A 16,707-nucleotide genomic window follows, 5' to 3' on the forward strand; every position below is an offset into this window, starting at 1 on the left:
CTCCTCCCTACTTACAGCCAGGGCCGGCCGGAGATATTTTTTGATGTAAAGCGGGGGTGCTGAAAAGCGCCCCCGCCACCGGCGCCCTGGCCCCGCCCAGCGTGCCCTGGCCCCGCCTCCCACGCTGCGTGGGAGGCGGGGCCAGGGCGAATAGTGAGGGGGCGGGGACAGAGTTGGCCCCGCCCCCCGTGCCCTGGCCCCGCCTCCCACGCAGCGTGGGAGGCGGGGCCAGGGCACGCTGGGCGGGGGGGCGGGGCCAGAGTTGGCCCCGCCTCCCACGCTACCCCCGCTCGCCCGTCTGGCCTTTTGTAGCAGGCCAGACTCAGCGGAGGTTTCTCCAGGCCGCGATTGCGGCCTGGAGGAACCTCCGCTGAGTCTGGCCTGCTACAAAAGGCCAGATGGGCGAGCGGGGGTAACGTGGGAGGCGGGGCCAGCTCTGACGCCGCTCCCCCCCCCCCCCGCCCAGCGTGCCTTGGCCCTGCCTCCCACGCAACGTGGGAGGCGGGGCCAGGGCACGCTGGGCGGGGGGGGCGGCGTCAGAGCTGGCCCCGCCTCCCACGTTACCCCCGCTCGCCCGTCTGGCCTTGTGTAGCAGGCCAGACTCAGCGGAGGTGGAGGAACCTCCGCTGAGTCTGGCCTGCTACACAAGGCCAGACGGGCGAGCGGGGGTAACGTGGGAGGCTGTCACGACCCAGGCTGCAGAGCACCAATAACCATACACAGAGGCCAGAATCTATCTAATATCTTTATTGTAGGAATATATAAAGTTAATAAAAACAAGTGTAGAAAATAGTCCAGAATTAGACCTTTCAGGAAAGGTCAGAATTAGTCCAAAAAAGCAATGTCCAATAAGAAATATTAAGGTCCAAAGTTGTAATCCAATAACCGAAACACTCACTTTGCCAAGCAAAGTGAGGGGAGATGACAAGGTCCTTTAGTCCATGAAACTTGAGCGAGGCTAGGAAATAACTTGATACTTGAAACAAGGCTTGAACGTGGAACAAGGTAACTAAGAACAAGAACAAGGTCCGTGGAATAACTTGATAAATCCGTGGAACAAGGCAAGGATTGATCCTGGGAAACAAGGCAAAGTCCGTAGATAAACAAAGGCTGGGAAGCAAGGCGAAGGCTGGATAGCTAGGCAAGGCTTGAGCAGGAGCGAGGCTTGAATCGGAGCGCGCTGTCCAGACACAACTCGCTCCGTAGGCTGACGAATTGACTCCGCGAAGTTACTACGCGGGTAAAACACCTAAATAGAGTCTAGCTTTCCCGCCGAAGCAGTTCTCTGGGAATCAGAACCGAAAGCTAACTCTGAGACCAGATGTGAGACTCCCCAAAGATTCTCACGAGAAGCAGTCTTAATTGGCCACATTCTTAGCTGCAATCCTCGCACTCCTGCGCGAAGCTGAATCCAAACTTCTCTGTTGTTTACAAAACTCCCGGCGCAAGAATACGGGAGAAGTAGGCTCTGGGCTTGTTTGACATACTTCTGGGAGACAACTTTCTTGCAGGTGCAAGGTTCCCAGATCTGCCTGGGAAAGATCTGGCTGAGAGGAATCCAGTTCAGACTGGGAAGGTAAAAAACCCAAGTTTTCATCTTCATCAGGAATTACAATGTCCTGAGCAGGACTACAAGGCCCATGGGTCATCACACTATCCCCCTCCTCAAGGCCCCTCCCAAACTGGGGCCCTCTCCCCGAGGCGCGAGGTCGTGGTTTGGTGGGATAGGTCTGATGAAAGCGACGGGTTAGATCAGGAGCATGGACTGTGGAGGCGTCTTCCCAAGAGCGTTCCTCAGGGCCAAAACCCACCCAGTCAATGAGATATTGTAGGCGGCGGCGGTGAAAGCGAGAATCCAAAATGTCCTCAACCTCGAACTCCTCCTCCCCATTCATCAAAACAGGAGGGGGGGCCGGTTGGTCTGTATCAGGTCGCACACCATCCGCCGGAAGGAGCAGGGAACGGTGAAACACTGGGTGAATGCGCATTGAACGCGGAAGTTGGAGTTTGAAAGTCACGGGGTTTAATTGCGCCACCACTGGATAGGGACCAATGAAACGGGCATCTAACTTCCGGCAAGGGCGGTGGGAGGGCAGAAAGCGAGTGGACAGGAAAACCCGATCTCCTACCTTGATTTCGGGGCCCGGCTGGCGATGTTTGTCAGCGTGGCGTTTATAGTCCTCCTTGGCTTGGTCCAGTTGCTGGAGCAAAAGTTGTTGCACCGCTGTGAGTTCCTGCAGCCAATCCTCTGCTGCGGGAACCTCTGAAGTTTCAATGACAGGGGGGAAGAAACGTGGATGGAAGCCGTAGTTTGCAAAGAACGGCGTTTCTTTTGTAGAAGCTTGAACTCCATTGTTGTAGGCAAACTCAGACAGTGGTAACAGAGAAGCCCAATTGTCCTGTTGATAGTTTACATAACAGCGAAGATACTGCTCCAAAGTGGCATTGGTGCGCTCCGTTTGCCCATCTGTTTGGGGATGATGAGCTGAAGATAAGCGAGAGTCTATGCCCAATAGTTTTTGTAGTGCCTTCCAAAAACGAGAGGTGAATTGAGATCCACGGTCTGTGACTAAACTCTTGGGCAATCCATGTAGTCTGAAAACATGTTGAAGAAATAGATCCGCAGTTTCCTTGGCCGTGGGGAGGCCTTCGCAGGGAATGAAATGGGCTAACTTGGTGAATAGGTCCACCACCACTAAGATCGTGGTGAATCCACAGGAAGGTGGTAGGTCAGTGATGAAATCCGCGGAAATTATTTCCCATGGGCGAGATGGGGTAGGAAGGGGGTGTAAAAGCCCTGAGGGCTTCTCCCTTCGTATCTTGGAGCGCTGGCATACTGGGCAGGTGTTGACATATTTTTCCACATCCTTGCGGATCTTGGGCCACCAAAAATCCCTTAAGATCAAATGCATAGTTTTAAATAGTCCGAAGTGTCCTGCTGGTTTGCAGTCATGACACAGACGAAGCGCTTTTTCCCTGCCCGGTCCGGGTGGGATATAAACATGATTTCTATAGCAGAGCAGCCCATCTTTAAGCGAAAAGGGGAAATGCAGACCTTGGCGAAGTTGGTCCTGCGCCCAGGCATCTGCTTGCTGACTAGCCCTGATTTCTTGAGCACAGATGGGTCCTGGAGTAGGGGAAGTTGAACCAATGGGAATGGATTTGGTGTTCCCCACCGTGAGCGTGGCAAAGTTCTCAGGTTGTAGCAGTTGGGATTCAAAGGTCTCCTTGCGTCCTGCAGCGTATTCCGGTTTACGTGACAGGGCGTCTGCTTGCTTGGTTTGGGCTGGGGTCACATAATGGATCTGGAAGTTGAAACGTTCAAAGAATAAAGCCCAACGTTGCTGCCTCTGATTTAGTTTGCGGGCAGTTCTTAGATGTTCTAGATTACGATGATCAGTGTGGACTTCAATGGGAAATTTGGCCCCTTCTAGCCAATGTCTCCAAGTTTCAAAGGCTGCCTTTATGGCCAGTAGTTCTTTTTCCCAAATGGTGTAATTCCTCTCTGGTGTGGTTAGTTGACGAGAATAAAAGGCACAGGGGTGGAGGTGATCTCCCACCGGTTGTAAGAGTACAGCCCCAATTGCCACATCAGAGGCGTCCGCTTGCACCACAAAAGGGGTTCCAGGATTTGGGTGCTGTAGAATTGGCTGGGAGGTGAATAGTTTCTTTAGTTGCTGGAACCCTTTCTCTGCTTGATCAGTCCAGCGGAAAGGCTGCTTTCCACGGATGCAGCTAGTGATGGGGTCGGACCAGCGGGCAAAATCTGGAATGAACTTGCGGTAGTAGTTCGCGAACCCCAAGAAACGCTGCACCTCTTTCTTGTTAGTTGGCGCCCGCCATTCCAATACTGCTGAAACTTTGGCTGGATCCATGGAAAGCCCTAGAGGCGAGATGCGGTAACCAAGGAAATCTACCTCTTGTAGATCAAAAGCGCATTTTTCCAGCTTGGCATAAAGTCCATGATCCCGCAATCGTTGTAACACCATTTTGACGTGGTTCTCATGTTCTGATTGTGATCTGGAAAACACCAAAAAATCGTCCAGGTAGATTATCAAGAACCTGTCTAGATAGTCCTGAAAAATGTCATTGACAAAATGCTGGAACGTTGCGGGGGCTCCGCATAAACCGAAATTCATAACTCGGGACTCAAATAATCCGAATTTGGTCTGGAAGGCGGTCTTCCACTCGTCCCCTTCCCTGATGCGAACTAAGTTGTAAGCCCCCCGAAGATCCAGCTTGGTGTAAACCTTGGCTCCTCGAAGCCGATCCAGTAGATCCGAGATTAAGGGCAGGGGATAGCTGTTCCGCTTGGTGATATTGTTCAATGCTCTGTAGTCCACCACCAAGCGTAGTTCCCCTGACTTCTTCTTCACAAACATCACTGGGGAGGCGGCTGGGGATTGAGAGGGTCTGATAAATCCCTTGCGAAGGTTTGTCTCTAGGAATTCCCTGAGAGCTTCTTGCTCTGGTTCAGTCAGGGAGTAGAGATGCCCTCGCGGGATCGGGGCCCCCTCCACCAAGTCAATGGCACAGTCATAAGGTCTATGTGGGGGTAATTTTTCGGCTTCTTTCTCATTGAATACATCCCAATACTCGGAGTACTTCTTTGGCAAGGTGATGATGGGCTCGGTGTCTGTGGCATGGCATACCTTGGCTACGAGGCAATGGTTTTGGCAGTACGGTGAAGCAAACTGCAGTTCTCTGTTGGACCAGGAGATGTTAGGGTCGTGGAGAGTCAGCCATGGAATTCCCAAAATCACAGGGAAATGGGGGACCTCGGTAACAAAGAAGGAAATCTCTTCCATATGTTCCCTTATCCACATCCTGGTGGGTTCCGACCACTGACTTACGGGGCCCGTCTTGAGGGGACGGCCGTCTATGGCTTGCACCACACGGGCATTCTTGAAATCATGATATTGTAATCCCAGAGAGTCGGCATACTCTCTATCGATGAAATTGTTGGTAGCTCCAGAGTCTATCATGGCGTGGATCATGACGGGTCCCCTTTTTGCTGACCATAATGTGACCACGAGAAGGAACAGGACCCCGGTTGGCGGCTCTTGGATGGATTTTTTGACCGGGTTGGCGAGCCTCTCTACACCCGGTCGTTGGCTTCCCCCGCCGGCTGTGTGCCAGTCGGCTCAGACGCCTTCGTCTCCGTGGAGGACGCCGCCGCAAGACGGGCGGCAGGCTTCCCTTTGGCTGGGCACTCTCTGGCGAAGTGGCCCCCGTTCCCGCAGTACCAGCAGAGGTTTAAGCGTTGACGACGGGCCTTCTCGGCGGCATCTAGTCTGGGACGCACATTGCCCAACTGCATCGGCACCTCCTCGCCTCCTCTGGGGTATGGGGTTGGCGGTGGGGGTCTCCACACCGGACGTGGCTGAACGCTGGCGGGAGCGGGGGGTTTTGCCCCGGCTCTACTGCCCTGGCCTCGAACCCACTGTTTCCTGTTGGCAATCATGACTTCAGCCCGTAAACATTGATCAATGAGTGCCTCGAGGGTCTGGGGAGGATCCACCTTGGAGATTTCTTCCAGCATTTCAATGTTGAGACCCTCCCGGAATTGTCCCCTGAGGGCTACATCGTTCCAGCCGGTGTTGTGTGCCAGCACTCGGAACTCGGCTATATACTGAGACATAGGTCTGTCTCCTTGGAAAAGGCGACGGAGTTTGTGACCGGCTGCCTCCAAATTGTCCTCGATTCCCCAAGTCTCCTTGAGGTGGTCCAAGAAGTGTTGCGCTGATCTTAGGTGTGGAGAGGCTTGGTCGAACAGTGCCGTCGCCCAGCTGGCCGCTGGCCCGTCTAGAAGACTGTAAACCCATGCCACTTTGATGTCTTCTTGGGGAAACTCGGCAGCACGGGCCTCCAGATAAGCTTGACATTGGCGACGGAAGACATGAACCTTAGAAGCTTCTCCAGTAAACTTGGTTGGCAACGCCATGGCCGGAAGACGAACTCCGCGTTCCTTCAAACCCCTTATTTCTCCATCCTGTGCATTGAGCTTATCACGGATTCGGTCCACCTCTTCCTTGTCGATGGTGTAGGTAATCGGCTGGCCGCTCGGCCCAGGTACGACTCCGGTAGACATTCTGGCCGAGGTTAATTGGTGCTTAGGGTGGCGGAGTCAAACTGTCACGACCCAGGCTGCAGAGCACCAATAACCATACACAGAGGCCAGAATCTATCTAATATCTTTATTGTAGGAATATATAAAGTTAATAAAAACAAGTGTAGAAAATAGTCCAGAATTAGACCTTTCAGGAAAGGTCAGAATTAGTCCAAAAAAGCAATGTCCAATAAGAAATATTAAGGTCCAAAGTTGTAATCCAATAACCGAAACACTCACTTTGCCAAGCAAAGTGAGGGGAGATGACAAGGTCCTTTAGTCCATGAAACTTGAGCGAGGCTAGGAAATAACTTGATACTTGAAACAAGGCTTGAACGTGGAACAAGGTAACTAAGAACAAGAACAAGGTCCGTGGAATAACTTGATAAATCCGTGGAACAAGGCAAGGATTGATCCTGGGAAACAAGGCAAAGTCCGTAGATAAACAAAGGCTGGGAAGCAAGGCGAAGGCTGGATAGCTAGGCAAGGCTTGAGCAGGAGCGAGGCTTGAATCGGAGCGCGCTGTCCAGACACAACTCGCTCCGTAGGCTGACGAATTGACTCCGCGAAGTTACTACGCGGGTAAAACACCTAAATAGAGTCTAGCTTTCCCGCCGAAGCAGTTCTCTGGGAATCAGAACCGAAAGCTAACTCTGAGACCAGATGTGAGACTCCCCAAAGATTCTCACGAGAAGCAGTCTTAATTGGCCACATTCTTAGCTGCAATCCTCGCACTCCTGCGCGAAGCTGAATCCAAACTTCTCTGTTGTTTACAAAACTCCCGGCGCAAGAATACGGGAGAAGTAGGCTCTGGGCTTGTTTGACATACTTCTGGGAGACAACTTTCTTGCAGGTGCAAGGTTCCCAGATCTGCCTGGGAAAGATCTGGCTGAGAGGAATCCAGTTCAGACTGGGAAGGTAAAAAACCCAAGTTTTCATCTTCATCAGGAATTACAATGTCCTGAGCAGGACTACAAGGCCCATGGGTCATCACACTATCCCCCTCCTCAAGGCCCCTCCCAAACTGGGGCCCTCTCCCCGAGGCGCGAGGTCGTGGTTTGGTGGGATAGGTCTGATGAAAGCGACGGGTTAGATCAGGAGCATGGACTGTGGAGGCGTCTTCCCAAGAGCGTTCCTCAGGGCCAAAACCCACCCAGTCAATGAGATATTGTAGGCGGCGGCGGTGAAAGCGAGAATCCAAAATGTCCTCAACCTCGAACTCCTCCTCCCCATTCATCAAAACAGGAGGGGGGGCCGGTTGGTCTGTATCAGGTCGCACACCATCCGCCGGAAGGAGCAGGGAACGGTGAAACACTGGGTGAATGCGCATTGAACGCGGAAGTTGGAGTTTGAAAGTCACGGGGTTTAATTGCGCCACCACTGGATAGGGACCAATGAAACGGGCATCTAACTTCCGGCAAGGGCGGTGGGAGGGCAGAAAGCGAGTGGACAGGAAAACCCGATCTCCTACCTTGATTTCGGGGCCCGGCTGGCGATGTTTGTCAGCGTGGCGTTTATAGTCCTCCTTGGCTTGGTCCAGTTGCTGGAGCAAAAGTTGTTGCACCGCTGTGAGTTCCTGCAGCCAATCCTCTGCTGCGGGAACCTCTGAAGTTTCAATGACAGGGGGGAAGAAACGTGGATGGAAGCCGTAGTTTGCAAAGAACGGCGTTTCTTTTGTAGAAGCTTGAACTCCATTGTTGTAGGCAAACTCAGACAGTGGTAACAGAGAAGCCCAATTGTCCTGTTGATAGTTTACATAACAGCGAAGATACTGCTCCAAAGTGGCATTGGTGCGCTCCGTTTGCCCATCTGTTTGGGGATGATGAGCTGAAGATAAGCGAGAGTCTATGCCCAATAGTTTTTGTAGTGCCTTCCAAAAACGAGAGGTGAATTGAGATCCACGGTCTGTGACTAAACTCTTGGGCAATCCATGTAGTCTGAAAACATGTTGAAGAAATAGATCCGCAGTTTCCTTGGCCGTGGGGAGGCCTTCGCAGGGAATGAAATGGGCTAACTTGGTGAATAGGTCCACCACCACTAAGATCGTGGTGAATCCACAGGAAGGTGGTAGGTCAGTGATGAAATCCGCGGAAATTATTTCCCATGGGCGAGATGGGGTAGGAAGGGGGTGTAAAAGCCCTGAGGGCTTCTCCCTTCGTATCTTGGAGCGCTGGCATACTGGGCAGGTGTTGACATATTTTTCCACATCCTTGCGGATCTTGGGCCACCAAAAATCCCTTAAGATCAAATGCATAGTTTTAAATAGTCCGAAGTGTCCTGCTGGTTTGCAGTCATGACACAGACGAAGCGCTTTTTCCCTGCCCGGTCCGGGTGGGATATAAACATGATTTCTATAGCAGAGCAGCCCATCTTTAAGCGAAAAGGGGAAATGCAGACCTTGGCGAAGTTGGTCCTGCGCCCAGGCATCTGCTTGCTGACTAGCCCTGATTTCTTGAGCACAGATGGGTCCTGGAGTAGGGGAAGTTGAACCAATGGGAATGGATTTGGTGTTCCCCACCGTGAGCGTGGCAAAGTTCTCAGGTTGTAGCAGTTGGGATTCAAAGGTCTCCTTGCGTCCTGCAGCGTATTCCGGTTTACGTGACAGGGCGTCTGCTTGCTTGGTTTGGGCTGGGGTCACATAATGGATCTGGAAGTTGAAACGTTCAAAGAATAAAGCCCAACGTTGCTGCCTCTGATTTAGTTTGCGGGCAGTTCTTAGATGTTCTAGATTACGATGATCAGTGTGGACTTCAATGGGAAATTTGGCCCCTTCTAGCCAATGTCTCCAAGTTTCAAAGGCTGCCTTTATGGCCAGTAGTTCTTTTTCCCAAATGGTGTAATTCCTCTCTGGTGTGGTTAGTTGACGAGAATAAAAGGCACAGGGGTGGAGGTGATCTCCCACCGGTTGTAAGAGTACAGCCCCAATTGCCACATCAGAGGCGTCCGCTTGCACCACAAAAGGGGTTCCAGGATTTGGGTGCTGTAGAATTGGCTGGGAGGTGAATAGTTTCTTTAGTTGCTGGAACCCTTTCTCTGCTTGATCAGTCCAGCGGAAAGGCTGCTTTCCACGGATGCAGCTAGTGATGGGGTCGGACCAGCGGGCAAAATCTGGAATGAACTTGCGGTAGTAGTTCGCGAACCCCAAGAAACGCTGCACCTCTTTCTTGTTAGTTGGCGCCCGCCATTCCAATACTGCTGAAACTTTGGCTGGATCCATGGAAAGCCCTAGAGGCGAGATGCGGTAACCAAGGAAATCTACCTCTTGTAGATCAAAAGCGCATTTTTCCAGCTTGGCATAAAGTCCATGATCCCGCAATCGTTGTAACACCATTTTGACGTGGTTCTCATGTTCTGATTGTGATCTGGAAAACACCAAAAAATCGTCCAGGTAGATTATCAAGAACCTGTCTAGATAGTCCTGAAAAATGTCATTGACAAAATGCTGGAACGTTGCGGGGGCTCCGCATAAACCGAAATTCATAACTCGGGACTCAAATAATCCGAATTTGGTCTGGAAGGCGGTCTTCCACTTGTCCCCTTCCCTGATGCGAACTAAGTTGTAAGCCCCCCGAAGATCCAGCTTGGTGTAAACCTTGGCTCCTCGAAGCCGATCCAGTAGATCCGAGATTAAGGGCAGGGGATAGCTGTTCCGCTTGGTGATATTGTTCAATGCTCTGTAGTCCACCACCAAGCGTAGTTCCCCTGACTTCTTCTTCACAAACATCACTGGGGAGGCGGCTGGGGATTGAGAGGGTCTGATAAATCCCTTGCGAAGGTTTGTCTCTAGGAATTCCCTGAGAGCTTCTTGCTCTGGTTCAGTCAGGGAGTAGAGATGCCCTCGCGGGATCGGGGCCCCCTCCACCAAGTCAATGGCACAGTCATAAGGTCTATGTGGGGGTAATTTTTCGGCTTCTTTCTCATTGAATACATCCCAATACTCGGAGTACTTCTTTGGCAAGGTGATGATGGGCTCGGTGTCTGTGGCATGGCATACCTTGGCTACGAGGCAATGGTTTTGGCAGTACGGTGAAGCAAACTGCAGTTCTCTGTTGGACCAGGAGATGTTAGGGTCGTGGAGAGTCAGCCATGGAATTCCCAAAATCACAGGGAAATGGGGGACCTCGGTAACAAAGAAGGAAATCTCTTCCATATGTTCCCTTATCCACATCCTGGTGGGTTCCGACCACTGACTTACGGGGCCCGTCTTGAGGGGACGGCCGTCTATGGCTTGCACCACACGGGCATTCTTGAAATCATGATATTGTAATCCCAGAGAGTCGGCATACTCTCTATCGATGAAATTGTTGGTAGCTCCAGAGTCTATCATGGCGTGGATCATGACGGGTCCCCTTTTTGCTGACCATAATGTGACCACGAGAAGGAACAGGACCCCGGTTGGCGGCTCTTGGATGGATTTTTTGACCGGGTTGGCGAGCCTCTCTACACCCGGTCGTTGGCTTCCCCCGCCGGCTGTGTGCCAGTCGGCTCAGACGCCTTCGTCTCCGTGGAGGACGCCGCCGCAAGACGGGCGGCAGGCTTCCCTTTGGCTGGGCACTCTCTGGCGAAGTGGCCCCCGTTCCCGCAGTACCAGCAGAGGTTTAAGCGTTGACGACGGGCCTTCTCGGCGGCATCTAGTCTGGGACGCACATTGCCCAACTGCATCGGCACCTCCTCGCCTCCTCTGGGGTATGGGGTTGGCGGTGGGGGTCTCCACACCGGACGTGGCTGAACGCTGGCGGGAGCGGGGGGTTTTGCCCCGGCTCTACTGCCCTGGCCTCGAACCCACTGTTTCCTGTTGGCAATCATGACTTCAGCCCGTAAACATTGATCAATGAGTGCCTCGAGGGTCTGGGGAGGATCCACCTTGGAGATTTCTTCCAGCATTTCAATGTTGAGACCCTCCCGGAATTGTCCCCTGAGGGCTACATCGTTCCAGCCGGTGTTGTGTGCCAGCACTCGGAACTCGGCTATATACTGAGACATAGGTCTGTCTCCTTGGAAAAGGCGACGGAGTTTGTGACCGGCTGCCTCCAAATTGTCCTCGATTCCCCAAGTCTCCTTGAGGTGGTCCAAGAAGTGTTGCGCTGATCTTAGGTGTGGAGAGGCTTGGTCGAACAGTGCCGTCGCCCAGCTGGCCGCTGGCCCGTCTAGAAGACTGTAAACCCATGCCACTTTGATGTCTTCTTGGGGAAACTCGGCAGCACGGGCCTCCAGATAAGCTTGACATTGGCGACGGAAGACATGAACCTTAGAAGCTTCTCCAGTAAACTTGGTTGGCAACGCCATGGCCGGAAGACGAACTCCGCGTTCCTTCAAACCCCTTATTTCTCCATCCTGTGCATTGAGCTTATCACGGATTCGGTCCACCTCTTCCTTGTCGATGGTGTAGGTAATCGGCTGGCCGCTCGGCCCAGGTACGACTCCGGTAGACATTCTGGCCGAGGTTAATTGGTGCTTAGGGTGGCGGAGTCAAACTGTCACGACCCAGGCTGCAGAGCACCAATAACCATACACAGAGGCCAGAATCTATCTAATATCTTTATTGTAGGAATATATAAAGTTAATAAAAACAAGTGTAGAAAATAGTCCAGAATTAGACCTTTCAGGAAAGGTCAGAATTAGTCCAAAAAAGCAATGTCCAATAAGAAATATTAAGGTCCAAAGTTGTAATCCAATAACCGAAACACTCACTTTGCCAAGCAAAGTGAGGGGAGATGACAAGGTCCTTTAGTCCATGAAACTTGAGCGAGGCTAGGAAATAACTTGATACTTGAAACAAGGCTTGAACGTGGAACAAGGTAACTAAGAACAAGAACAAGGTCCGTGGAATAACTTGATAAATCCGTGGAACAAGGCAAGGATTGATCCTGGGAAACAAGGCAAAGTCCGTAGATAAACAAAGGCTGGGAAGCAAGGCGAAGGCTGGATAGCTAGGCAAGGCTTGAGCAGGAGCGAGGCTTGAATCGGAGCGCGCTGTCCAGACACAACTCGCTCCGTAGGCTGACGAATTGACTCCGCGAAGTTACTACGCGGGTAAAACACCTAAATAGAGTCTAGCTTTCCCGCCGAAGCAGTTCTCTGGGAATCAGAACCGAAAGCTAACTCTGAGACCAGATGTGAGACTCCCCAAAGATTCTCACGAGAAGCAGTCTTAATTGGCCACATTCTTAGCTGCAATCCTCGCACTCCTGCGCGAAGCTGAATCCAAACTTCTCTGTTGTTTACAAAACTCCCGGCGCAAGAATACGGGAGAAGTAGGCTCTGGGCTTGTTTGACATACTTCTGGGAGACAACTTTCTTGCAGGTGCAAGGTTCCCAGATCTGCCTGGGAAAGATCTGGCTGAGAGGAATCCAGTTCAGACTGGGAAGGTAAAAAACCCAAGTTTTCATCTTCATCAGGAATTACAATGTCCTGAGCAGGACTACAAGGCCCATGGGTCATCACAGAGGCGGGGCCAGCTCTGACGCCGCTCCCCCCCCCCCCCGCCCAGCGTGCCTTGGCCCTGCCTCCCACGCAACGTGGGAGGCGGGGCCAGGGCACGCTGGGCGGGGGGGCGGCGTCAGAGCTGGCCCCGCCTCCCACGTTACCCCCGCTCGCCCGTCTGGCCTTGTGTAGCAGGCCAGACTCAGCGGAGGTTTCTCCAGGCCGCGATTGCGGCCTGGAGGAACCTCCGCTGAGTCTGGCCTGCTACACAAGGCCAGACGGGCGAGCGGGGGTAACGTGGGAGGCGGGGCCAGCTCTGACGCCGCTCCCCCCCCCGCCCAGCGTGCCTTGGCCCTGCCTCCCACGCAACGGCGCCCTGGCAATCGCGGCCTGGAGAAACCTCCGCTGAGTCTGGCCTGCTAGAAAAGGCCAGACGGGCGAGCGGGAGTAGCGTGGGAGGCGGGGCCAGCTCTGACGCCGCTCCCCCCCCCCCGCCCAGCGTGCCTTGGCCCCGCCTCCCACGCTGCGTGGGAGGCAGGGCCAAGGCACGCTGGGCGGGGGGGGGGGAGCGGCGTCAGAGCTGGCCCCGCCTCCCACGCTACTCCCGCTCGCCCGTCTGGCCTTTTCTAGCAGGCCAGACGGGCCAGGGCGCACTGGGCGGGAGGCGGGGCACCGTCAGGGCGGTGCCCCGCCTCCCGCCCAGCCTGACGGCGCCCCCCCGGGCCTGCGCCCGATGTGGCGGCGTCAGCTGCCGCATGAGTGGGGCCGGCCCTGCTTACAGCGATTCCAGATAAACCCTGTTTTGAGCTGGAAACAAATGTGCTACACTGGAAACAAAAATATTGCAGTGGATCCTTCATATGGTTGAAGTTTCTGTGCAGTTCCTCTCCCTGTAATCAATTAATCTGAAACATCAATTTCATATGTTATGTGGCTTATTATTCAGGAGCGCAAGTTGGCAAATTAAAATACAGTAGAGTCTCACTTATCCATCACTCACTTATTCAACGTTCTGGATTATCCAATGCATTTTTGTAGTCAATGTTTTCAATGCATTGTGATATTTTGGTGCTAAATTCGTAAATACATTAATTACTTCTTCTTCTTTATTCGGTCAGTCGTTTCCGACTCTCCATGACCTCTTGTACCAGTCTGCGCCAGAGCTCCATGTCGTCCGTCGCTGCCCCCAATTCCAGTAATTACTACATAGCATTAATGTGTAATGAACAACTTGTTCTGTCAAATTTGTGGTGTAACATGATGTTTTGGTGCTTAATTTGTAAAATCATAACCTATTTTGATGTTAAATAGGCTTTTTCTTAATCTCTCCTTATTATCCAACATATTCGCTTATCCAACGTTCTGCCGGCCCGTTTATGTAGGATAAGTGAGACTCTACTGTACATAAATATAAAGCAACAACTTCTCCATCTTTATCCTCTCTTCCTCCTTTGGGTAGTGGTCCATCACTTGTCTCACTGAACCTTCCCCTCCATTTTCTGTTGTATTGATATCTGTAAGGGAGAAATGGGCAACTCCAACAGGTCTACGGACAAGTTTTGTGCCACTTGGGGTCCTTTGGCATCACAGGAATCGCCAAAGCAAAAGCAAACATTTCAGAAATATCTGAAAACCATGCTTGACTTTTATGTCAAACTGCACAAAGGGAGGCCTGCAACTTATTTAAAAAGATGGAGGAGTTGTTGCTTTATATTTATGTATTTTAATTTGCCAACTTGCACTCCTGAATAATAAGCATTTGAAGAAGCTGAGAACAAAACGATTGGGTAGTAGCAGAAGGGAGAAACATTGAGGGCCCTTCCACACAGCCCTATATCCCAGAATATCAAGGCAGAAAATCCCACATTATCTGAGTGTGGACTCAGATAGCCCATTTCAAAGAAGATATTGTGGGATTTTCTGTCTTGATATTCTGGAATATAGGGCTGTGTGGAAGAGCCCTGAGACATTTTAAAAGTAGTTGAAAAGGTATAGCCAAGAGGCTTCATTGGGACTGCCTGGGACAGTTTGAGAGTAATCCAGCAAAAAGGGACTTCTGCAATCGACAACAAAAATCCATCCCACTGTGAAGTGTTATGAATATAAGGTCAGTTTTGTCTTCAAACATAGTCCAGAAATCAGATGATTTTAAAGTAGTCTTTTAAGTTGTTTTGCATTGCTGATGAATATAATTGTCTGAGTGAAAGCCAGCATTGTGTAAATGAAATTCCATATAGCCGCAGTACTTTTAGGTTTCTCCTTGTTGCTTCAACAACTATTCGAATTTCTCCCTGGACTTTCATGGATGAAAGCATTATTTTCTGATTGGAACAGATTGTGTCTACACAGCCAAAACAAAGTGATCCTTTGCTTAGCTGCAATGGGGAGTCTACATGTTGCACGGCTAATTTTGCTACAAAACTGCTGCATCAAGTCGTTAATCTGTTTCTAAGGAACACAGGGTTTACTTGTCGGCATCAAGAAGGCCTGGAGTGATCTCACAGTTTCAGAGGTGTGGCCAGTTGGATTGTACTTGTCTAGCCTGATCTGTCCACACCACCAACTGACTCTCTGCTGTGGCACTGCTAACAAGCAGATCTCTCCAAAAGGCTTACTGATGGCATTTCATTCATGGTGAAGTCATTCACATGACCAGAAATGTGGTACCGGCAGGAAGTCTCTGTCTGAGAGGTGCAACCTCTAGCAAAAGTGCATCAGTCAGAATCCAGCAAATCTGTTAATCTATTTCTGGTTTGTTTTGTAATGATGTGCATCTAGTAACAAAGTATTGCTTTGTTTGTTCTATTCCAATGTTTTGTCTATAAGTTGCCATAAGAGGTGTTGCCATGAAGTAGGATATAGATTTTGACATAAAATGTTTGATGTATTTCATGATACAGCAAAATTTTCCATTTTCGCTCTGCATGTTGTTGTATGGAACAGCAACAAAAAACCCAAACAAAACACTCCATGTGTCCACTTGAGGACAATGCTTCTGATGATGATAGTTACAGAAAAACTATATATGAGGGTTGAATGAAAAGTAATGCCTCCACCTTTGTAACTCCTGAACAGATGGCAGTACTGATATACGGCAGGTACTGGCTTGTTCAGTAGACCTTCCTCTACAGTTCTATTTGGCAGGAAGCCTTACCATTGAATGGTTGTGTTGTTAAAGTGCGAAGTATGGAAACCTGCTCAGATCTGTGCACAATGGGTACTGTGAGACGCAGAAACAGAGTGTCGACTTCTTCCACGACGGCTTCAGAAAACTTGTTTATCGTTGGCAGAAATGTATCCAATTGTCTGGTGATTTTGTGGAAAAGTGAATAGTGGTAGTTAAAGAGCACGTTCTAAGGATTATTTCTGTGTTTGATTTATTAAAATATCCCCATCCAAACCCAAGTAATGAAGGTGGAGGCATTACTTTTCATTCAACCTTCATATGAACTTGAATTAAAATGCCTGGTGTGTGGGCAGTTTGGTTTTCTGAAGTTTTCAATGTTCCATTTTTGTGTTTACAGTGTTGCTTGGGAGCCAATGGGAGATGGTAAAAAGCTAATTTCTCTGGCCGATAACCATTTGCTTCTGTGGGATTTGCAAGAAAGTTCAAGTAGAGCAGTGGTAAGTAGCGAAACAAATTGCAATGAGGCATAATTCCAGATAATTTCCTATCACTTCCTATTCAAAAAAAGTGCTAATGTTTTCAACTGTGGTTGTACATCAACTTAAATGAGAATTTGTGGATTCAAAAACTGATATTGAGAAATATTTTTCCTAGCATAAAGCAAGCTCAAGCTGCTTATTGCACAGAGCAGCAGTGGCAGAATGGTCACGTTTCCTCCTGCTTAAAACCTTTGTTCATTTCTCTTCATCTACCTCTTTTTCCCCTCTTCCAGGGTGGTCAACCAGCTAGCTTCCTTTCTGCCTTTCTAGTGATTGCCAGTGTTACATGCAATTGACCAATCTAATACTCTCTCTCTTGCCAACTGTTGGCCAACTCCTCTTTCTAGAGCAAAGTCTGTTTGCATGCTGTGATGAACATTCTTGTCTGATTGAAGTGTCAGGGTTTTACAGACATGCTTAGCATTTCCTCCCATTCCTCGTGCTCCCTCTGGGCTGCTCTGCTTCAGCTTGCTTTCAGGTTCTTTGAATGCTAATTAGGCTTTCACTG

At 50.6% G+C, this 16,707-nt stretch overlaps 1 protein-coding gene across 2 annotated transcripts in view; it reads left to right on the plus strand.

The window, feature by feature from the left end:
- eipr1 (EARP complex and GARP complex interacting protein 1) overlaps positions 1-16,707 on the plus strand; it is a 242,646-nt gene that overhangs the window by 72,654 nt on the left and 153,285 nt on the right. For both annotated transcript variants that reach the window (XR_010006712.1, XM_003215468.3), the window contains exon 5: positions 16,058-16,157. Coding sequence is in view for 1 of the 2 variants with exons in the window: in XM_003215468.3 (XP_003215516.1) it covers positions 16,058-16,157 (100 nt within the window). In the remaining variant the exon portion in view is untranslated. The remainder of the gene's footprint in view (positions 1-16,057; positions 16,158-16,707) is intronic.

This window comes from Anolis carolinensis, chromosome 1, assembly GCF_035594765.1.
Source record: "Anolis carolinensis isolate JA03-04 chromosome 1, rAnoCar3.1.pri, whole genome shotgun sequence".
NCBI lineage: Eukaryota > Metazoa > Chordata > Lepidosauria > Squamata > Dactyloidae > Anolis > Anolis carolinensis.